We start from the raw sequence: 21,675 nt of genomic DNA, 5'->3' as shown, positions 1-21,675 counted from the left end.
TTCTGTTGCTGCTCTCCTTCGCTGTCTTTTCTGCCACCACCATCATCCTGGCGGCCCCACGCATCGTCCCCCGCCTCTCGGCCCTCTTCACGCAGCTCAGGTACAGCCGACCGAGCCCTAGCCAGCGGCCGCTCGGAGGAGGCTCCACTGCTGCCCCGACAGGTCGTCCGGCTCTGGGCACCTCGACATACTCGACCCAGGCCTCGTTCTTCACGCACGCGCCGACCTTCGACATGTCCAAGTACGCCAATCCCCCGCAGCCTCCGCCGCTCTTCACGGGCACCAAGGAGAGCATCGTGGCCGATTCCAAGGCTCTGTGCGAGAAGACCCGTGCCATCCTCGACTCACTCGTCGCCAACATCAAGCCGGATGAGGATCCCGCGGCGGCCACCTTTGACTCGGTTCTCCGGCCGCAGACCGACGACGAGAACGAGAGCTCCCTCAGCGCCCGCATCCTGGCCTTCTATCAATATGTCTCCGCGGACAGCGCTCTCCGCGATGCAAGCACCCAGGCTGAGAAGATCATGGACGAGTTCTCCATCGAGATCAGCATGCGCGAGGACGTGTTCCGTCTCGTCGATGCCGTGTACCAGCGATCGGGGCTCGCGAGCAGCCTGGAGCAGGACAAGGATCGGCTGATTGACGACAACCTGGCCAAGAAAGCGGGCCTCGCCGATGCCGAAAGCGCACGCTTGCTCGAGAAGGAGAGGAAGAACTACATCCGGAACGGCCTGGGTCTGCCGGAGGGCGAGAAGAGGGAGCGGTTCAAGGCGATCAAGAAACGGTTGAGCGAGATCCAGATTGAGTTCCAGAAGAACCTCAACGAGGAGAACAACGGAATCTGGTTCACCGAGGACGAGCTCGACGGCGTCCCGCAGGACGTTCTGGATACCCTGGAGAAGGGAACCGGCGAGAACGAGGGCAAGCTCCGGCTCACCTTCAAGTACCCGGACCTGTTCCCCACGCTCAAGTTCGCCAAACGCCCCGAGACCCGTCGGAGGGTGTTCATCGGGAGCGAGAACAAGGTATGCTTATTGGTCTTTGGCCGCCCGGCTCATTCAGTATCGGTGCTGACGCGACAGTTCAGTGCAACCAGAACGTCCCTCTCTTCAAGGAGGCGATCCTCCTCCGCGACGAGGCTGCCCGCCTCCTCGGCTACCCAAATCATGCCGCGTTCCGGATTGAGGACAAGATGGCCAAGACGCCCAAGACCGTGCTGGACTTCCTGGGAGATCTGAAGACCCGCTTGGCCGCCGGAGGTGCCAAGGAAATGGACCATCTCCTATCGCTCAAGAAGAAGGACCATGAGGCCCGCAATCTCCCCTTCGATGGGAACTACTACCTTTGGGACCACAGGTTCTACGACCGGATGATGGTGGAGCAGGAGTACAGTGTTGATGAGAATGCCATCGCCGAGTACTTCCCGCTCCAGTCGACTGTCGCCGGCATGCTCCGCATCTTCGAGGAGCTCTTCGGCCTCGTCTTCGTCGAGCTGTCACCGGAGGACCGCAAGCGCATCTCGCCCACCGGGAAAGCCGAGGACATTGCGTGGCATGAGGATGTCATCATCTTCAGCGTGTGGGATGATGAGGGCGAAGGGGGCGGGTTCGTCGGCTACCTCTACCTCGATCTTCATCCCCGCCCCGGCAAATACGGCCACGCAGCCAACTTCAGTCTCCAACCTGGCTTCCTGAGGGCCAACGGGACCAGACGCTACCCGGCCACCGCGCTCGTATGCAACTTCAGCAAGCCCACTCCCAAGAAGCCGTCCCTCCTCAAGCACGACGAGGTTGTCACGCTCTTCCACGAGCTCGGCCACGGCATCCATGACCTTGCCGCCCGCACGCAGTATGCCCGGTATCACGGCACCTCTACCGTCCGTGACTTCGTCGAGGCCCCGAGCCAGATGCTGGAGAACTGGTGCTGGACGCCGAGCCAGCTCAAGAACTTGAGCAGCCACTACGAGACGGGCCAACCCATCCCGGATGATCTCATCGAGAAGCTGATCGCCACCAAGCACGTCAACGATGCCCTCTTCAACCTGCGCCAGCTGCACTTCGGCCTGTTTGACATGGCCGTCCACACGCCCAAGACCCATGAGGAGCTCGAGCAGCTGGACGTCAGCAAGCTGTACAACGACCTGCGCGTGCAGATCTCGCAGATCAAGGGGCCCGAGGCGCAGGGCGAGCCCAGGTGAGTTCTTTCTGTCCTTTCTTCATGATCACGACTAACCACTTCTTGCGCAGCACCTGGGGCCACGGCGAAGCAACGTTTGGCCATCTCATCGGCGGCTACGATGCCGGATACTACGGCTACCTCTCGTCGCAGGTCTACTCGACCGACATGTTCTACACCGTCTTCAAGAGCAACCCCATGGACCCCGTGCAGGGCCGCCGCTACCGGCACACGGTGCTGGAGAAGGGCGGGTCGCAGGACGAGATGCTCACGCTCGAGCAGTTCCTCGGCCGCAAGCCGAACTCCGAGGCCTTCTACAAGGAGCTGGGCTTGTCGGATTGACGTGGTCTTTCTGACATGGGGTTTTCCTGCGGCGGGGCCTGATTGCTGGTTGATGCATGGAGTATCCTAGGGTCGTGCTGTCGCAATCGATTTATTTAGCCTCTCGCTGCACGTACTCCGGTAGTCATGTCGGCCACGGCTCTGTGGCTGTCCCTATGGAGGTGTGGGTGCGTTGGACTGCGTAAGGCGGGCCCTAAACAGGAAGCGGGTTGAGGCAACTGGCCGCGAAGAGTAAACAATGAGAAACCAAAACCCTTGGATGTGCCTGAACTTGAACTCAAACCTGGGGTGCGTTGGGTAGCTGGCTGATATGGGTCAAGCTACCCACGAGGGCTCAAGGATGCTTCAACCACCCAACGCCACGCCATCCGGCCTGTGTGATCTTGAATTCAGGTTTTTGCAACCGACCTTCTACTGTGTAACCTCGTAGCGCCATTCACTCGCCCGCCCTTAAGGGTTCTTAGCATCCACTGTAGCCAGCCCTTCCACATCCATCATACGCGTTCACCTGTTCGTCCCCACGCTCGATAAGCGGAACCGAACTCTCAAGTAGTGGCATGATTAAACACGCGGTCCTCATCCGTGACATGTTGGGCGGGAGAGCTCTGGCCACGGTTGCGTTCTTGAGCCTCCCGCGTTGCATCGCGGCATCAACAACGCCCGTTTAGCTCAGCTGGTTAGAGCGTCGTACTAATATAGCAGCAATTTGCTGTTATATCAAGGTCCATGCGAAGGTCAACAGTTCAATCCTGTTAATGGGCAGGTTTCTCTCTGCTTTTTGGCGGGACTTTTGATCCTGGTATGTACAGAGGTAGGGTATGAGCCCTCCTGGTCTCCGCCGGACCTCCGGTCTCCGCTTCGGTTCGCCTTGCGGGTCACTGGTGGCGGCTGGTCAAGACCCTCTGTGATGCTCCGTAAAATGCTCACAAACACATCTGTGAAACACCTGTGGACGAGATCTATGTCTATCCAGAACTTCTATGCTCTAATGGTGGAGAGAAACCCAGCGCCCACAGCGCCTGAGCGAACCCGCTCTGATAAAGTACATCCACAATCCAACTCCGAGCCTTCTAGTCCAAAGCATGCTCGCCTGGATATGAGGTTGTAACGTCTATCGGTCGTCAAGGTGGTCATGCAGCGGCCGGGTCGCCGTTGCCGGAACGGCGGTCTGACACGTCCATCCCGCGATTCCTCTTCCAAACTTCCCAAACCCCTGGAACTTGGAGAGGAGAAGACGACGCTGGTGACCCCTTCAAGCGAGAGGCGCACAGCTAAACGGCTCCCCGATCGCACCAGTGGCATACCGATGAATCTAAACTCGCCCGTCAGCGTTTTGGCCCAGATTATATGCGAGTCGAGTGAGCGCGCGAGAGGAGTATGCGAGAAAAGAGAGAAGGAACGTGGTACTTACAATGTCCCATATACTCGCGTAGGTCCCAACGCCCAGCACAATAATACCCACGGCAAAGGACAGCGCGTTGGCGGCCGAGAGGACCAGGTTCCAGCCACGGAACCAGCTGCCCTCCCGGATGAACATGAACCACATGAGGGCGGGGAAGTAGAAGCTGAAGCCGGAGATGAAGAGCGAGGAGCAGATGGCCAGCAGGTCGGAGAAGAAGGGGATGGCGCTGGCGATGACCCAGGCGAGCAGGGTGATGGCAGCGTCGAGGCCGATCCAGGTGGCCCAGCCCAGCGGGGTGTTGACGAAGCGGATGATGGACCGGCGGAAGACGCGGCCGTGGATGTAGCGGGCCACGACGACCGTGTTGATGCTGCCCGAGATGAAGATGACGGGGATGGCGATGCCGAAGGCCACCTTGGAGACGAGCGGCCCGGCGGACAGCAGGGCGGGCGAGCCGACGTCCGGGCCGACGAAGGCGTAGATCAGCGCGCCGGTGAGCGTGTAGAGGAAGATCTCGAAGACGCCCAGCGTGATGACCGCCTTGTCGTAGTCGCGCGGCGTGTGCATCTCGTCCATGAAGCTGAACTGGCAGATCGCGAAGCTGTATGCGAACACGATGTTGCTGATGGCGATGAAGGCTTCGGCCAGCGACAGGTCCTCCTTGGGCCACGCGCTCCAGGCGACCGACGCGACACCGCCGACCGACTCGCCGGCGCGGACGCCGGTGGCGATGATGGTGATGAGGATGGCGATGACGATGGACGCGAAGTCGATGTAGCCGAGGATGGCCATCTCAGCGAAGCTCGGCGGGATGGCGACCAGGAAGAGCAGGACGGCCGAGACGACGGTGAAGACGACCGTGCACGCGCCGTTGTCCGACAGGTTGCCGAACATGATGGCGCCCGTCAGCACGTGCGAGCCGATGGTCAAGACCTGCTGCAGCACGAACATGGCACTGACGGCCTCGTACCCGATTTTGCCGAACATCATCCCCCCGGCGTCGGCGTAGTGCGAGATGTGCGGGTACTTGAGCTTCATCTGGCCGGCCACGTAGCTGGCGTACATGGCGACAAGGCCGATGCCGACCGTGATGATGACGCCGGCGACCATGCCCAGGGAAGCGAAGGCACCCGGCAGACTGAGACTGCCAAGGGCAACGGCGGTCACGATCAGCACAGTGGTGAGGCGCTTCCAGCCCAGTCGGTGGAAGTGCGCCTCCCCAGCCGCCGCCTTCTGTTTCTCGTAGTCCATCGCGGCGGCGGGCCGCACCTCGCCCACCTCGTCATCGGACGACAGTCCCATGACTCCCATGACTGACGGATTCGGGACCGCAGAGATGCTCTTCTCGCCATCCGACGATTTTTTGTCCAGAACGGGGTTGATGGCCGCCATGGTTGGTCGGTGCTATAATGCAGGCTTGGTCTGCCAGACCTTGTCACCCTGCGCTCCGTAGCTGAGCGAGTGTTGAAGCCAGAAACGGGCAAGGCGCGCCAATAAGGGGCAGACAAGAGATTGTTGAACCGAGACCAGATGCTCCTTCCGGGCCTGACCTTCTCAACGGCGGCGAGCGTCGGCGGCGAAAGGGGGTTCCCGCGTCCACGTAAGGTCAGTCACCCGGGCCCTGGACTGGAAAGAGGGAGTAAGAAGGGTCGCAGCCGGAGAAATAGGCACCAGAAGGCACGATCCAGGAAAAAAAAAGTTCTGCGAAACTTCCACCCTGCCCAGAATGTTGAGACGAGGTTTTCCGGCCGCATCCCTGCTCGACAAGCGCCGGCTTCGCTGACTTCCAACGCCGGGGCCCGCCGTCCCAGCGGCGCCCGTTCTTGCCTCCCGACGTTGTTCCTGATTTGGCCAGGATTTCTCAGGGCATCCCCCGGGCGCTTTCCCACGGCTTCCCCACGGCTTCCCCACGGTGCATCCCATGTCTGAAAGTCGGTCACGGCAGCATGTCATCACTCCGTCGCATCCCAATCCTGAGACGGCAGGTCCCAGAAATCCCCAGGATCAGGGGCGCCTTCTGGAAGGCATCTCGATGCCGCATTCGTGGGCTGTGGGCCACGGCAAGGATGACGGGCATCGCGGAGACTGACAGACCGCGCAGATGATCCGATGAACCCGGCTTGATGCTCTCTCGTCACCCCAGCAAGGTCGTTTCGATATGGTGAAAGCGGCATTTATGATTCGTGAAGACGACTTTGTGTTGTGGAGTCCACTGGGGCTGGCAGAGTCTGGGGATAGGGAAGTGAGTTGCAAGGACGAAGTATGGAGTAAAGTGCCTGAGTTACGCGGGCACCGCGACAAGCCGACCCCGAGGACAAAAAGGAAAACAAAAATGGAAGAAGAGAGGGCTGCGAAAATCCCCACTTTTTCCTTTTGCCCTCGGGTAATCGCGGAAATGCAGCCCTAAAAGCTTGACCATCCGGCAGTTGCGGCTTGCGCCATGCCTAAAAGGCACAAGGCCCAAGACGTCCACCACGACAGCAGCAAGCCCGAACGAAGACAGCAGCAAGCCCGAACAGCATCCGTTCCCAGCCGCGCAGCGCAATTGATGAGAAGTGAAACTCGAGGAATCGGTGTCGGACCCCTCCCCACCCCAGAGTACGTGGCTGGGCTCCGGTGCCACTACAAACTCCACCGCTTGGTGGACTCGAGGTGGACTCATGGAGGACTTGCTGCAGGCTTGGTCTCGTGGCCAATTGCTTCAAAACAGCGCAATTCTGTCGAGCAGCACCTTATTGTGGGACAAACGTGCATGGCCACATGATCTCCGCGAAATTGGCAATTGTCAGGGGCATTTTCAGGGGCTCCTCCGTTCAGTTGTGGGCGCATATCAAAGATATTCCATGAGGCATCGCCAATATACTATATCTACCTCGAGCCGCAAGAACCACAATACACAGTAGTATGAAGCCATCGGTTGCTTTATTTCGCTCTCTGCAAGTGCTCTCTTCCTGCAAGTAAACGAGGCAATAGCTGTGGAATCCTTCCACACTACCTCGTCCGACACTTCCGGGTTCAGATCTCAGGGGCACATCCCTCCCCCGGATACTTGGGGGATCTGCGTTACTGGTAGAATCCGCCTTGGATTTCTGACTAACTACTCCATACCCCTGGAGGCAGAAGATTTTCAGCAGACGGGGCCGCGGGGTATGTCACTGCTTGCTCTAACTGCACCGAATGTCCGCACAATGGCGGCATGGGGCAACTGCACCCCCAGGCCGGGGCGGAGATTCGCAGAGCTCAGGACAGCCGATGATTGTTCCGTCTCCACCATGGCCGTGGCTCCGCCCTTGAAGGCCCAGGACTCGTCCAGCTCAATGTAGCTGTGGCTGCGTTTGGGCTAGGTTGACTTGGGCTTGTCCCGTCTGGTGTGTGGTCTGTTGGGACCGAGCTTATCCCCCGACACGACGTTGCCCGAGCTGTTGCTTTCCCGGTCCCGGCGGGTGATCTCGCCGAGTGTCGACCGCAGCGACTTCACCAGCGGCCAATCCGCCACGTGCACGGGTGTGAAGAGTGCGAAAGCCGGCATCGAGCTCACCACATTGGCGGCGTTGACCTCTACGACACTGTTCCTTTCACGGAGGTGATTAGACCCTTGAGGAAGACACAAGGAATGGAAGGGAGAGAAACTGTAGGTAGACACAGGGACGGAGAGGGGTGATTTTGTCGCTTCGTATCTGCGTATGAGGAGGGTCTTGTACCCCTACGTGCCGTCGTCCGTGTTCATGGCCTGGATGCGGAAGAGACAAGATGCCGGCCACCGCTCCCCTGTACGGTTCGGTTAATTCGTTTCAGAATAGCGTGGAAGCCATATTCCAGTCTGCTTACATGAACTCCGTCATGAAGACAACCAAGATCTGCACTCGGCGCCTCGGCGATAGGTTTAGCGCGGAAATCGCCGGGAGTGGAAGGCCGAAGAGGTATAGGTCTAACGTCATGCCGTCATGCTCAAGGCGGCCTGCGCGACACCCCAGCACAGAGAACGCTGCGCCCCGCCATGAAACAGCACGTTGTCCCAAGTCTCTCCAATATGCAGCGCTGAGAAGATGGCCGCGATAGGGACTGTCGGGAAGTAGAGGAGGAAAGCGGCGATGAGTCCGACTCAGATAGCGAGTAGCATGGCCGCATGAACTAGAAGATCTGGTGGAGGAGAACGAGGAGTGAAGTTTTGGCGAAGAGGACAAAGGACAGGTTGATTTCCCGAGGAAGCAGGACCTACACTTTGCTTGGTACACGTCAATCTTCGGAGCTCCGGCTCTCTCAGTAACTAGAGGTACCTAGGTAATTCATAAGGAGCATTCTGACATTGGTATAGTGCCCGTCGGCCAGTGATGGTTGGCCATAAACTTGGTTAAGGTTGCCGCGGACTCGAGCGAGCAGCTCGGGGTCTCGGAAGATATGGAAGGTGGCCAGCATGGCGCAAGGAATCGTATTACCTACGGCGCTGGGACAACGAAAGACTTTCGGAGAAGGAGGGGTCAGAGAAGGATCCGTGAACACTAGTTGCGCAAGAGAGCGCTCAGCGAATCGGAAAAACGGGCAACGCTTGCCCCAATGCCAGGCTGTGGTCCGCTCGAGCGAGCGCATCGTCGTCGTGATTGGGCACTTCAAGGAGCATCCGCTTGCGATGGATATCTCATGAGGTTTGAACCCCAGAACGGACCACCGTCACCGTCTTGGTAGATGGCGGACTCGCCAAATCTGCCTCTAGCGTATTTGTACCGGCATTGCAACTAGTCAACGAGCCGCTGCCGTACCCGGAATGATTTGGGATTCAAGGATGAAGGTATCCTCTCGCGAAGTACGGAACGGCTGCGAATCGCCAAAGGTCCTCTATGAAGTGAGGGTTCACTACGAATCGGTCATGTCGACCCATGCGGTGCTTCAGTCGCCCGCTCCCGCAACGAAGCCTTGGATAAAGCGAAGCGAGGCTGGCCGCAAGTTCGGTCCTGAGAAGGCTTGGAGAAACCCGTGGTGGGCAATGTAGTCGATCCGGCTCACAGAAGGGATAATGTTCCCGGGATACGGTTTGGAAAACGGTCCCGGGTTATCAGCCCGGTAGATGGCGAGTACTTTGTCGGGCACACCGAAGAAGTACTTGAGCGTGTAGATGTAGATGGAGACTGGACTGGACAATGTAGACTGTTTCCGCATCTTCTTGGCAGTGCTCCGTCCCTGAAGGGAATAGACGCCATGGTGGATGATGTCAAGCGCCCTGCGTAGGGACTGGTGCACGGCGGATCGGCGGTTCCGGAAACCAGCACCGTTGTTTGACCCTGGATGGGGATGAAAAAGTGGAAATGAAGTCCGCTCTTCCGCTTAGCGGCACGTTGCCAGAAATCGTGGATTATCGAAGATAAAGGAGAAGAGGACACCGAACAAGGGTGGAAGGGTTGGATAGCGTAGGGGGGTGTTTAGGCTTATTTCTGTTCCTTTGAACCTCGAGATCCGATGGTGCTGGAGAGAAGCATGGACATACTAGTAACCGAAGATAACATGAATAACGAGAAAAGCGGCGAGGAGATATGCCGCATCATGCCGCCAGGAATGCGTAGCCAAAGCCATGAGGCTTTCGCCAGCGAGCACTGCATCATCCGGGATTGAATGGAAAATCTCCCCCAATCAAAGGGGCCGTTTCGTTTTCGAAGCCTGTTAAGTTAGGATGATTCAGAGGATAGATCATACGACAAATTTTGACAGCATTCTTCTAACTCCCTATGCTCTACACTACTGGCACCCTGAGCCTTTGGGGATGCAAAGAGGGGGGGGGGGGGGGGGGGAGGGGTGCCTCATGGTCTTGGTTCTCGAGCTCGCGTCGTGCACTCGACTTGAGCTTGATGCTCGAAACATTCCGGCCCGTTTGGTAAATGGCACCACAGGCTTCCATCACAGCAGGACCAACAACGACGCTCCTAAACTCTGGGTCAATCGGGTGGCTCCGTCCAACGAGACTCTTCTTGCCGCGACTATTAGATGAGTTCGCCGCCACACATAAAGATTGGCCCACAGTCTCGAGCTTCAAAGGATAAGCTGTCGTTCCCATTCGTCCACCTGCTTTACAGTGCTGACGCGTTGATGCATGCTGGTTCCTTTGAGCCAGGGTCCTTGGGGTTGTGTCACAGGAGCGGCTACCCGGGGGCGAAAGGAAGTGGGAATTTCCGCTGCCCTTGTTCAAGAGTGAGATGATAGGTCTGCAACGACGAATGTCGCCCCCAAAGTTGGGGAGGTTGGGGGCCAACCCATTCTGTTTCCGTACACGACAGTAATGTACACTAACTTACACTTGCAGATGGTGAGACTTTTGCTCGCAACCACAGTATCCACGCCAATTCATACATCATAACTACACTGTAACCTCCTGTCTTTCAGTCTTTGACTCTTTGGTCGTTTGCATCGCCTGCCTCTCGAGTATGCACTATCAACCCATTCAACCTCGGTCTATCAACATTGGTACGCAGCTGGTCAGCGGAGACCATAATAATTGGGAGGACAATTAGGGCAACTTACTGATCATCCCAGGGGCAAGCTCTTCCAGTTCAGCGGCAGGAACAGGGCCAGCAGGATGCGGCTTAAGCGCTTATGCGCCCACGCAGGATTCACACAGCCGAGCACATCTGACGTTGCGCTTACTTTGCAGCTACACTTTTTAGTTAGCGCCTTGGCAATTCACAGGGCTGAAAGGACGTCGCCGGCCTGGAATCGGCCAAGGAAGAGCAGCATGAGGCCATCATTTTCCCGGCTCTCCCTGAAGCAAGGCCGCACCGTCCTAGTCTTCAGGAGGGCCGGGCCAGTCCCAATCGACTCAGATGCCCCTAATTTCATGTTGGGATTAAGAACGGCCTACCACAACGTTTAAACGTCTGCCAAACATCGGCGCATCCGCCTCAACCCGACGCTTTGCTTTCCGGTATGCAGGCTCCTTGACCGGCCAGCCCGACCTCTCTTTTCCGTTGCACTGTCAGTACCATACTCCGGCGGCACACCAGTAGCCAGCTCATTCAATCATGGCCGGTCAAGTTGCCTGGTACTTTGTCGCTGGCCTCGTGGCCACTTACACCTTTCTCCGCGCCCTGTTGCGGCTGACGCAACACGAGAAGGAGCCACAGACACTGGCAACGTTGTTGCCGTTCGTCAGCCCGCTGCTAGGCCTGGGTACCCAGAAGACGAAGTTCTTCGTCAAGCTCCGGTTAGGGAATACACAACGTGGTCCTGAAGGGCGTCCAGGACGACTAACCTTTGCCGCAAAACACAGGGACGCACATGGCCTTCCTATTTATACGCTACGCATGCCCGGCTCGCGCACATATGTCATCACCTCGTTGTCTCTCGTTCCGGCGCTCCAGCGCCAGATCCGCATCCTGTCCTTCCACCCGATCGAGCTTCGCGCCGCTGAAAGGGTCATGGGACTCACCCGGACCGGCTGCGAGATTCTGGGGGCCAATATGAACCATGACGACTCGTACTTGGGGTCCTTTGTCAAGGCTCTCCACCCGGCCTTGTCGCCGGGGCCGGGACTGGACGAAATCAACGAGACGTCGGTGCAGTTGCTCGCAGCATCCCTCGGTAGGCGAAAGACTGCGGCTGGTGTTGACATGTTCCAATGGATCCGACACGAGATGTTCATGGCTACGACCAATGCAATCTACGGTCCCCATAACATCTTCAACAAAAACCCCAAGCACGAGGCAGCCTGGTTGTCAGTACTCCCCCCCCCCCCCCCCCCCCCCCCCCTTCTCCCTTTCGTTTACATTTGGATGGGCTGTTGACGCTGCTTTCTAGCACCTTCGAACATGGTATTATGGCACTCATGACTCTACCCTGGCCGAGTTTGACAGCCCGAGCGAGCTTCCAGGCACGGGAGTCCCTCATCCCGGACCTGATGGAGTATTTCCAGAAGGCCTACCACGAGCACGGCTCTCCCCTTGTCAAGTGCCGCTTTGCGTACAACACGCGCCACGGCCTGGGACCCGAGGACATGGCACGGACCGAGATCGGCCAAATATCCGCAACCGTCACGAACACTGTTCTGGCCGCCTTCTGGTTCATCTGGCACATCTTCTCGGACCCGGCCGTCCTGGAGGACTGCCGCAGCGAGGTGGAGCGGCTCGTGGGGCGCGACGAACACACCGGCATCCGCACCCTTGACCTCAGCCGCATCCGAACGTCCTGCCCCGTCCTGCTTTCCACGTGGCATGAGATGCTCCGGTACCGTCACATCGGCATCCAGGCGCGCGCCGTCATGGAAGACCACTTATTTGACGGGCGGTACCTGCTGAAGAAGGGCGCCACGGTCATGTGCGTCATTCCGGCCCTGCACAGCGATACGTCGGTTTGGGGCCCGGATGCAGCAGAGTTCAACCATAGGCGCTTCGTCCGCGAGGACGGGGCGGGCGCTAAGCGTGCCAATGCGTTCCGCGGGTTCGGCGGCGGCTCAACGCTGTGTCCCGGCAGGCACTTCGCCACGAACGAGGCCTTGTCCTTCGCGGCCCTGCTGATGACGCGGTTTGATGTTCGGCCAGTGGCTGGCGTTTGGAAGGAGCCTCGAGTGGACATGCCCCTTACGGTGTCTTTGCCGTTGCCGATTGAGCCGGTGGAGGTCAAGATTGTTCCCAAGGCGGAGCAGGAATGGAAGGTGTTGTTCTCGGCTTCTGCAAAGTGAGAGATGGGGGAGCAGCTATCGCGGAAACTAAGCACATTGGAGAGAGAGAGTTCAGATGTGATGGAGGATTTAACGTGAGGCAGGTATGTCCTTGGTTGATTGACTTCAAGTCGTAGTGTACACCACAACGCCCTTAGTCGTGCCAGTCACCTAGGTCCCTATTGTTGCGAGCGAGGCTCTGAACGGCGGTGATGGATTGTGTTGAAATACGGAATACACTGCAACACCTGTTGCGATATGGAAACCTCTGCAGGAGAACAGGGTTACTTGCCGCTTGCCAGCCAAGGGGATTGGCGACCGGTGAGTGGCGTGGCCAAGCCCACCAACTTCGAGAGGCTTAAACTCCGACGGGCTGTTGAGAGCAAGACACCGAGATTGTTATCCCTATGCCCGCCATCTCAGGTGTCTTTGTTGAGATTCTAAAGTTAGGTTGCCAGGATGGACGAACGAGAAATGCTTGGATCCATCCATGGCTGGAGCCTGCACCGGCCGGGATCTGCAGGATTAACTAAAATTCCGGCAAGGGGTTTGGGGCGGCAGGTGAATGCAGTTTTGGAATAACCTTTGGAATTTGCATGCAGGCACAGGAAGTCTGGACCCTAAACCCTGGGCGACAGTCACAAGCCAAGACCCACCACATGGCATGGCAAGGCCCACCACGGCAAAGTAAACAAACGAGGGCACTCCTGTCCAATCATCATCGCGCCCAGCTGTGCTTGCAAGGCGATTGCGACTTCCACTTCTCTTCAACAAGAGCGACCGTCAATCGCAGAGCATCCTCCACAATTTTCAGCTATTCTCGAGTCACGAGTTGCGATCCTGTCTCTGGAAATTGTCGCATCACTACCTCCTCAGCAAATACTCTTGGTTGTCCCCATCTGTTCGATGAGCACCGCGTCCGCACCCTCATCCTCATCCCCATCCGCATCCGCGTCGCCCCTCTGCCCTCGTCTCGAACCGCGCACCGAACCGTAACCACGCGAAGCCGGCGCTTCCCACGATCGCCATGGCAATGGAACTGGACGACCAGTACTTTATTTTTGAGAATCGCCTCGATTCGTTCCGCGGCCCTCAGCCCGTTTCGAAGGGGAGGGTGTCGAGCGCGACGTCGCGCGCCCCCAAAGCCATGCACTGGCCGCACAAGACATTGTCGCCAGTCGCGGTAAGCATACCATCAATCTCTTGCCGTCAGTACGAGGTCCACTGATTCGTCCGTGTTAGCTTGCGAAAGCCGGATTCTTTTTCGATCCGCACCCGAAGAGCCCCGACAACGTGGTGTGCTTTCTTTGCGCCAAGTCGCTTACCGGCTGGGAGGAACACGATAACCCGGTTGAGGAGCACCTGAAGCACTCTCCAACATGCGGATGGGCCATTATGGCGGCAATCGAAGCCGGCTATGGCAACTATGGCAAGGTGCACCCGCTCGATCCTGCCATGATTGAGGCGCGGAAGGCCACATTTGCGGGCCGGTGGCCGTACGAATCCAAGAAGGGCTTCAAGTGCAAGACTAAGAAGGTAGGCACGATACGGTCCGCCAGGAGAAAGCAAGACTAACCGGTGCTGGCAGCTTGTCGAGGGAGGCTGGAAGTACACCCCATCGCTTGACGCTGATGACATGACAACTTGTGCCTACTGCAATCTCGCGCTCGAGGGCTGGGAATCCGACGACAACCCATTGTTAGTACTCCTATCTCCGCGGATTTCCTCCATTCTTTTTTTTTTTTTTTTTTTTCTTCTTCTCTTCCGAGGCAATGCTGACCGATAATAGTGACGAGCATTACAGACGCGAACCGGGCTGCCCGTTCTTCGCCCTCCTCAACCAGTATCCTGCCCCGAAGAAGGGACGAGCCAAAGCAGCTAGAGCCTCCAAGGCCTCTCGACTCTCGGTGCAGTCTGTCGCGACCGTTGCCACGGCCGCATCGGATCTCAATTCCGCCGCTGATATCACTGCCGACCACGACGACAGTGTTCTGACCACTGTGTCCACCATGACGCAGGGAGGGAAGAGAACAACAAGGGTGAAGAAAGCCGCGAGCGGCAAAAAACGCAAGACCAAGGTCAAGAAGGACGAAGCGATCGAGATCTTGGAGGATGAACCCCAGGTGGTAGAAGCCGCAAAACAACCGGCTACGAAAGGGCGCAAGCGTGCGAGTGACGCCATGGAGGATGCCGCGGCCACCAACGCCGAGGCACCGGCCCTGAAGAAACGAGCTACGCGCGTCAGAGGAAGCGTAGTCTCCGAGACCCCGTCGCTGCCTGACACGGAGATGGTCGATGTCATCCCTCCGAAACAGCCTGCCGCGAGGAAGAGGGCGCGCGCATCCACCACGAAACCTTCCAGAAAAGTTTCGCGAACTTCATTGAGATCCCAGGCTTCTACTGCATCCCTACGTGCCAACTTACCCGACGACGACGAGATTGAACGCCAGCTTGAAGCCGATCTGGAGCGTTACCACAGCGACGCCGAGGATTTTGCTGCTGAAAAGCCACCAGCCCCTGCTCGGGGCCGACCAAAAAAGGCCACCACTGCCCGCAAAACCAGTGCGCAGCGACAGAAAGCCCAACGCGAGTCCTACGCCATGTTCGATCCCACGCCCGTCGTCCCAGACGAGGCCGAGATTGAAGCCGAGTTTGAAGCACTGAAGGCCGAAATGGAGATGGAAGAGACTGCGGCGCCAGAAACACTTGCTGTGCCGAAGCAAGGCCGCAAAGCCGGCACTCGCAAAGCGTCGAAGCAAACCAAAAAGGTTAAAGAGCCAGTGACCACGTCAGACCCGGCTGCGCAACCTGATGAAGATGCCCCATTGGTTGAAGCAGTTCAAGAGGCTGGACAACGCCAACAACAACAGGAGCCGGAGCCGGAGTTTTTCGATGATCCCGATGCGAGCTCCGGGACCGTGGTGACAAAGCCTGCTAGTCACCCCAGCACCGAAAAACGGGGCAGGGGGCGGCCATCAAAGAAGTCGACATCCTCGCAGGCTTCAGCTAGAGGGTCAACTTCCGAGGTTCCCGCGCAGCCTGCAGAACCGCCCACCGCGGACCCCGGGCCGAGCAGCAGCCCTCGGTACATCCCGAGGAAGCCTGTGCCGGTTGTTTCCCAAGCTCCGGCTCAGACTCGAGGCTCAGTCCCGTTTACCGAGTCTGTCCCACCAGCGGCGCCGCCGCCACCCAAACCTGAGACGACCTACCCCGTGCTCCCATCATCGGCCAGCCGTCGTTCCCAGCCCGCCACGCCGCGACGACACGGCACTCCTTCCAGACGCGCTAGCCAGGCGGCCGTCTCTCCGCTCCGGTCCCCGCAATCCTCCGACGCCGAGAACCGCCCGCCCCCGCTGCGGCCGGCCGCGAGCATCGTGTCCAAGCGGGTCGTGCTCGCGCCCCTCTCGCAGACCCCGCTGCGCGCCTCGCCGTCGCGGCGCAACATCGTCGCCGGCCTGCAGAGCACCACGCCCTGGCGCCCCGCCGACCTGGACCTGCTCTTCTCCTCGCCGGCCAAGGCGGCGGCCCAGGATGGCGGTAGCGGCGGTGACGAGGACAAGGAGAACGACGGCGCCCTGGCCGTCGCGAGGCTGCTGCGCAAGGGCGCCGAGCTGACCAGCCCCGAGAAGCGCATGACCGTCGAGGAGTGGATCTACCACAACGCCGGGCTGGCCGAGCTGAAGCTCAGGCACGAGTGCGAGGCCATGGTGTCGGCTTTTGAGAGGGAGGGGAGCAGGGCGATGAGTGTGCTGGAGGGGCTTGTGGTTGAGTGAAGAGCTACGTTACGCCGAGCGAAAGGCTGGGTTGGTTTGTTATTGTCACTTAGCGGGCGCGCTGTGCCTTGCTTGGATTGCCCCCGTATCGTATGGGGGTTGTGTTGTGTTAGAGTACTCTGGTGTGGAATGGCGTTTTAGTTTGGCGTTAGGGGTTGTCTTAATGGAAGCTTGTTTGCACTTTGTCATCCCCATGTGCGGTTCCATTGGAAAGAAAGTTGATGTGCTAGCACACCCACCTGCTGCTGAGCTGAGAGCCTCGAATCTCGCAGTTTGAAACCGTGTCACGACTGAAGGGCCGACATGAATCCCAAGCAAGTAGACTGCAGATCGCGAGCTTGACGACAAGCATATTGTGTATTCCCTGATCAAAGTACCTTAGGTGCAGTCGGGGGGTTGAAGAGAGTTCCTAGGGATCAAAGGGTGCAAGCCAACCGTAGACCCAGTCCAAGGTCCCATGCCAACTGAAAAAACAAAGAGCCGAACGTGAGACACCAGGAGCAAAACAAACCACTCAAAGGACAGCATCCCCATCTCCGTCACCCCTTACAAGTGCCTCGCCCCAACGAGCGGTCTCAACTCCAAATCCACCTCCACCCCCCTGCCCCTCCCGTGTCCGCCACCAACACCACAGCCACCATCCTGCCCGTCATCCCCACTCCCGTTCTCGTCCGCAACACCCCCGATGTCTACCTCCCCGTGCACACGCTGCACATGCCACCGATGGCTCTGCGGCCGCCGCTGCTGCTAGTGCTGCCGCTGGTGCTGATACCGCTGCTGCTGCTGCTGCTTGTCCCTCGCCAGCACGTACACCGCGTGCACCACGCCCGGCAGCCACCCGAGCATGGTCAGGCAGAGGTTGGTGCCGAAGGCCGTGGTGGCGCCCTGCTTGAGGTAGACGGCCAGGGGCGGGAGGAAGAAGGCGGTTACGTACAGCATCGGGTGGGTTCTGGTTGCGGCGGTCCGGTGGGTGGTGAGGCCTTTGCGGGGGGTGTCGGTGTTGGGGTTGTGGTTGGGGCTGGGCTCGCAGGTTGAGTTGTTTGAGTTGGCCGTCGCCGGGCTGGTGGCGGTGCTGCTCGGGACGGGTGCCGTTGCGTGGGTCGTGGTTGTTGGGGTCGGGGTAGGGGCCATGGTGGTGAGGTTCACGGCGGTCGGTGCGGCCGGCTGAGCGGCTGGTTGATGGGCTTCCGTGTTGGCGGGAGGCGGCGTTGGCGGGCTTGCTACGGACATGGGGACAAGGGCTGGAGTCTGAGTGGGAGCGGTTGGCGCTGCCATTGGAGCGAAGGTGCGGTGATCACTCGAGAAAGTGAACTTGTCTTGCCTGACTGTGTGGTCCAGCGAGATGTGTCGAGAGGACTGCTGTAGCTAAGAGACTGACAGAGTTGGGATGGTGTTGATATGATGCTCAAGTTGGAGATGGAAGCGAGGAGTCGAGAGATTTGCGAGAGAAGGCGAAACGATGTGGGATTAAGAGCACGCCTGGTTAGGTTGGTCGGCTGAGCGCGCCTTCCGGGGATGTCCTCATCAGCCGTGGGCAGAGTCGCGGAGGGCAAGAGCAACACACTGTCTGCTTGCTTAAGATCGCTGAGTGGTCAGGGCCTAGCTGCTTCCGTCCTCCGTCCCTGCAGCAACACGCCCCTCGCATCCAGGAGTTAGAGATGACCCTTCCACGCGCAAGCCTGGGCCGCCTGGCGTAATTGCCTTGATTGTCGTTCGGCCATCTACGCTTTCCTAGCTTGGTTTTCGGCAATACCATGACAACTCTAGCGCCAGTCTGCCACGACACCGCGGGGCATCATGTCCAGCCGCCCGTCCGTCGTCCTCCCTAACGCTCGGCTTCATCATGCATGCATTTGCCTCATCGACCGTCTGGACCTGCGGGGGTACAGAGCTTGCCCACGCAGCCGTCCTCATCGTCAAACGCCCTCTGCAAGACCTCGCTGGCCCAGCCAAAGACGAAGTCTCTGTGGTGGCCGTAGCCGGTGGTGCCACAGAATTGGAGAGAGGAGGTTCCTTGTTGTTTGTTGACCGGCGGCCGCGGATGAGTCCAGGCGTTACGTGGTCCAAGTAGCCTCTTGGGTAGAGCCCATGCAGTGATTAAGCCTCGCCGCCACTACTCGGTAAAGCTGTCTCCTCTACGTCTGGCCCTGTCTTGTCCGCTTGCGGTTTATCAGGGTTCTGATGGTCTAGAGGTTTGCCGGCGCGTTCGTTCCCTGTTATCTTAGGTCAGTATGTTTCCAGCCGGCAGGGTAAACTGTTGACCTACATTCCCTGATCTTGGCAGTGAACAGCGCTCTAGCGGGTGCCCAAGTCACCTCTATCGGTTGCCCCGGCTGGGGCTTTTTGAAGTTCACCTCGATGACGTTTAGCGGTGGCAACCCCTCAAGGCCAGCCAAGCCTGCTGCTTTCTGTGCGTTGGCTGCAGCCCGCCAAGTAGAGGTCGTGTACGCGACGAACTCCCGCCGGCCTATAGCAACAAAGTTGAGCTCCCGTAGGTCGACCTGGTCGTCAAAGATGGCCTTGGAGGCTATCCTGCCGAGAAAATCCCAAAACGGGCTCGGAACGGCCCAGTCGTACTGGTAGCCGATGTATTTGAAAATCTGCACCTGTCGGGAAATGGTGACTCTTTGACGTGCCTGGTTAGCCTTGAGCTAATCTCGTCGGGGTTGATAACTTACTGGATCACTACATGAGTAACAGTGCTTTTTTCAAAGTTGTTGAGGTGCACGTCTGTGGTAGCGCGGACCTCCGGGACTGCGGCGTCGATGGCGGCCCGGCTGTCCACCCCCCGTGTGATAGTGCGGAGTGAAGGGTCGATCTCGATATGAGGGGGGCGGATGGGTTCAATAGGAATGTCGAAGGGATCCATGGGTGCGAAATGCAGTGTCTCTGGAATCGCAACACGCTCTTCACCGCGGGCTCGTTGGCATGAGCGGGTGGAAGAGAGGTGCTTTGGATGCTGCGGCGCTGGTGTTTGTCGGCCGTGGCCTGGACGCAATGTCACGTGGACGAGACTTACTGGTCGCATCAGGAGGTACCGTACCTGAGGTCACGTAGCTGTGTTCTGGTTGGGCAGGGAACCGCCGCGATTGCCGCCTTGTGTGAGGCCTCAACCCTCAAGCGCCGACTTCTGGCGGACAACCAACCAATAATGAGAGAAGCCGCCTCCCCTGCGTGATGGGCCTTGTGAGCCTTGTTTCAGTCAGTCCCAGGCACTGAGTTCGCGCTCGCCTTGATGAATCACGGCTTAAACAACTGCAACTGATAAACCTGCATTCATTGTTTGAATTGTTTGGCCGGCAGCTCCCGTCAAGACGGATAGCCCTGCGAGGCTTGGCCTCAACATGGATGTCGGCCCGTAATTGCCAGAGGGCATAGCTACACCACGCAGCCTTGTTGTGCCCGCGGCTGCTTGTCCATTGTGTGCTTTGAGACAGTTTAGCCGCTCTTGGCCTCGTGGGTTGGCGACCAAGGCCTGAAATGGGAGCCGGCATGGAGGGAGCTGGAGAATCGCCGAGATATGGGAAGGCTTTCAGTCTCGAATATAAATACACCGACTTGGCCTGCGTGGAATTATCTTGCCCAAGTCCAGCGTTATCTCTGAGCTTCCATTGACGTTGGTTCTCGCTGTTACTCGCCATCCACATATTAGTATCAGCCTCCGCTTTCCCTCCTCGTTCCCGGACCCCGTCTCTTTTCGCCGATATTGAGTCTTAGCGTTGTTCACCGAGTTTCCGAGTCCTCTACTTGACGGCGAATCGGTACGTCACCTGTCAGGACCTGATCCTGACCGCATGGCAAATGCAGCCATGGCGGAAGCTTGACCGTAACTAACAAAGCGTTTGTGAGTCTAAGGCCATGTGCAATCATATCCAATACTATTATACGGAGTGCGGACATTGGTGGTCGGATGGCTGGGAAAAGTGTGCAGAGATGGCAGCTCTAGGGGGCGATAACAAATGTCCACGTCCGACATGGGGCATCAGGCGACACAGACGGGCCAGGTCGGGCTGTTGTCAACGTTGCTACTACCCCTCTCCGTCGGATTCAGGAGAGGACTCGAACTGATCGGCCGATGGATGGACGTTGACACGGCTGCCCTGGAAGTCTGTCTCCCCACTCTGATACGATCTCTTTCCTGCATTTCCTCTTGATTGCGATTGGCCCATCTCCCGACAGGCTCGATGCGAGTTGCTAGCTTGCTAGTGCCATCATTTTCATGAAGGGTTGTCGGCGACGCAGTGGAGCAGCGTCACAGAGAGACAGTGGCCAGAAATCAGGATGTGGACCTGGGTCAGTGGCAAAGTGCCACGGTCACGTAAAGAGGGTGCGTCCTCCCTCCGATTTGGGAGTGATTCTAGGTCTGCAAGGATTAATGATTCAATGCCAGAATACTTGCGAAGCTATTCGCCAGTGAGACAACATCTATCGTCCTGGAGAGCAGTGTTCGACAGCATTGGCTTTACTCCACACTCCTTGGATACTCTCCTTACAACTGTACAACAGGGCACTATCGCCTCCAGGTGTGTCTCGTAGGCGATACAAGACCATCCAGTCTTCCGTTAGAGGGTAGAGTATGTCTGGTATGGCACCCTACAGCCCATCTTAGCTCAAGTCCGAGTTGCAAGCTACACAAGCTGCGACTCGACCCTCCTCTGAGATCAGTACGTTTAGGGAGTCCGGTTCACAGCCTGTAATTACAGGGTGAAAAGGCAACTACCATAACCTTACATACAGAAAGAGGGAGATGAGAGGTTAGAGAGAGAGAGAGATGAGTTACTTCACACTTTTTGCCTCCGCTACAAAAGCAAACGCCAATCCATGCCGCACAGCAGTAGAAGACTTCGAGGAGTAAACGGAACTTGACACACACTCTCTTGTAGTTCGGCAGCCCGGCCTACCGAGTAACGAGCATGTTGTATGAACATCTCAGCTGGGAATTGCATTTCGGCCACTATACCGCCGAGACAGCTCCCTCAAAATTCCGCCTCCTTCGTGCCATACGCCGAATCCGTAGAAAGGAAGGGTTAGCTCAAGCTCGAGTCCTAGACGGCATAGAATCCTGCCAACACATCGCCGGTGATGGAAAGATCCTGCCGCTAACTAATAACAACAACAAGGTGGAGAAGGGGCCTAACTCCAAGGGAATTCCAAGCACATGGCTCTCCTCTTGGTTAATGTGCTGCTGAGCAGGTGACCCTCGCCCATATCCGTTGCTCTTCGCAAGGCGGATATTCGTCTCGGCTTGTTCTTCCCTTGATCGAATCTTGCGGCGCTTCGTAGCCCGTCACGGCGGTCTAGCCGTCGCCGTCGCCCCCCCCCCCCCCCCCCCCCCCCCCGCCGCG

The 21,675-nt window shown here is 58.2% G+C and overlaps 7 protein-coding genes and 1 non-coding gene across 8 annotated transcripts; 4 read left to right on the top strand and 4 right to left on the bottom strand.

Moving 5' to 3' along the window:
• The first annotated feature begins 132 nt into the window (after window positions 1-132).
• THITE_2077915 (uncharacterized protein) lies at window positions 133-2,872 on the top strand. Its single transcript, XM_003652659.1, has 3 exons — window positions 133-1,025; window positions 1,088-2,193; window positions 2,247-2,872. The coding sequence occupies exons 1-3, from the start codon at window positions 234-236 to the stop codon at window positions 2,515-2,517; spliced, it is 2,169 nt and encodes a 722-aa protein (XP_003652707.1). The 5' UTR covers window positions 133-233; the 3' UTR covers window positions 2,518-2,872.
• A 303-nt stretch (window positions 2,873-3,175) lies between these two features.
• On the top strand, window positions 3,176-3,279 carry THITE_t75. Its single transcript has one exon. It is a non-coding gene; the product is annotated as a tRNA-Ile (tRNA).
• On the bottom strand, window positions 3,181-5,354 carry THITE_2114432 (uncharacterized protein). The gene is made up of 2 exons (XM_003652658.1): window positions 3,929-5,354; window positions 3,181-3,829 (listed from the first exon to the last, which is right to left on the bottom strand). Exons 1-2 carry the CDS (start codon window positions 5,309-5,311, stop codon window positions 3,770-3,772), a joined length of 1,443 nt encoding a protein of 480 aa, XP_003652706.1. The 5' UTR covers window positions 5,312-5,354; the 3' UTR covers window positions 3,181-3,769.
• A 3,449-nt stretch (window positions 5,355-8,803) lies between these two features.
• Window positions 8,804-9,453, bottom strand: THITE_2128443 (uncharacterized protein; the record flags this gene model as incomplete). Its single annotated transcript, XM_003652657.1, has 2 exons — window positions 8,804-9,195; window positions 9,399-9,453. 2 exons carry the CDS (start codon window positions 9,451-9,453, stop codon window positions 8,804-8,806), a joined length of 447 nt encoding a protein of 148 aa, XP_003652705.1.
• A 1,470-nt stretch (window positions 9,454-10,923) lies between these two features.
• THITE_35712 (uncharacterized protein) lies at window positions 10,924-12,578 on the top strand (the record flags this gene model as incomplete). Its single annotated transcript, XM_003652656.1, has 3 exons — window positions 10,924-11,105; window positions 11,172-11,566; window positions 11,755-12,578. The coding sequence occupies 3 exons, from the start codon at window positions 10,924-10,926 to the stop codon at window positions 12,576-12,578; spliced, it is 1,401 nt and encodes a 466-aa protein (XP_003652704.1).
• Window positions 12,579-13,590: 1,012 nt separating this feature from the next.
• On the top strand, window positions 13,591-16,330 carry THITE_67089 (uncharacterized protein; the record flags this gene model as incomplete). Its single annotated transcript, XM_003652655.1, has 5 exons — window positions 13,591-13,734; window positions 13,800-14,093; window positions 14,146-14,255; window positions 14,347-15,570; window positions 15,790-16,330. The coding sequence occupies 5 exons, from the start codon at window positions 13,591-13,593 to the stop codon at window positions 16,328-16,330; spliced, it is 2,313 nt and encodes a 770-aa protein (XP_003652703.1).
• A 747-nt stretch (window positions 16,331-17,077) lies between these two features.
• THITE_2044357 (uncharacterized protein) lies at window positions 17,078-17,269 on the bottom strand (the record flags this gene model as incomplete). The annotated part of the gene is made up of 1 exon (XM_003652654.1): window positions 17,078-17,269. One exon carries the CDS (start codon window positions 17,267-17,269, stop codon window positions 17,078-17,080), a length of 192 nt encoding a protein of 63 aa, XP_003652702.1.
• Window positions 17,270-18,256: 987 nt separating this feature from the next.
• On the bottom strand, window positions 18,257-19,334 carry THITE_2114427 (uncharacterized protein). The gene is made up of 3 exons (XM_003652653.1): window positions 19,009-19,334; window positions 18,597-18,955; window positions 18,257-18,543 (listed from the first exon to the last, which is right to left on the bottom strand). The coding sequence occupies exons 1-3, from the start codon at window positions 19,197-19,199 to the stop codon at window positions 18,428-18,430; spliced, it is 666 nt and encodes a 221-aa protein (XP_003652701.1). The 5' UTR covers window positions 19,200-19,334; the 3' UTR covers window positions 18,257-18,427.
• Window positions 19,335-21,675: the final 2,341 nt, after the last annotated feature.

Source organism: Thermothielavioides terrestris, chromosome 2 (assembly GCF_000226115.1).
Source record: "Thermothielavioides terrestris NRRL 8126 chromosome 2, complete sequence".
Classification (NCBI taxonomy): Eukaryota; Fungi; Ascomycota; class Sordariomycetes; order Sordariales; family Chaetomiaceae; genus Thermothielavioides; species Thermothielavioides terrestris.
This window is presented reverse-complemented; position numbering and strand designations above follow the sequence as displayed.

Bases quoted from the DNA above. Each gene is read 5' to 3' on its own strand.
- THITE_2077915 (XM_003652659.1), top strand. From the start codon at position 234: ATGTCCAAGTACGCCAATCCCCCGCAGCCTCCGCCGCTCTTCACGGGC. The intron at 1,026-1,087 runs GTATGCTTATTG...GCGACAGTTCAG, and splicing joins TCATCGGGAGCGAGAACAAG to TGCAACCAGAACGTCCCTCT. The intron at 2,194-2,246 runs GTGAGTTCTTTC...CTTCTTGCGCAG, and splicing joins GAGGCGCAGGGCGAGCCCAG to CACCTGGGGCCACGGCGAAG.
- THITE_2114432 (XM_003652658.1), bottom strand. From the start codon at position 5,311: ATGGCGGCCATCAACCCCGTTCTGGACAAAAAATCGTCGGATGGCGAG. The intron at 3,830-3,928 runs GTAAGTACCACG...GGGCGAGTTTAG, and splicing joins ACGCGAGTATATGGGACATT to ATTCATCGGTATGCCACTGG.
- THITE_2114427 (XM_003652653.1), bottom strand. From the start codon at position 19,199: ATGGATCCCTTCGACATTCCTATTGAACCCATCCGCCCCCCTCATATC. The intron at 18,956-19,008 runs GTAAGTTATCAA...GGCACGTCAAAG, and splicing joins GTTACTCATGTAGTGATCCA to AGTCACCATTTCCCGACAGG. The intron at 18,544-18,596 runs GTAGGTCAACAG...CTAAGATAACAG, and splicing joins CACTGCCAAGATCAGGGAAT to GGAACGAACGCGCCGGCAAA.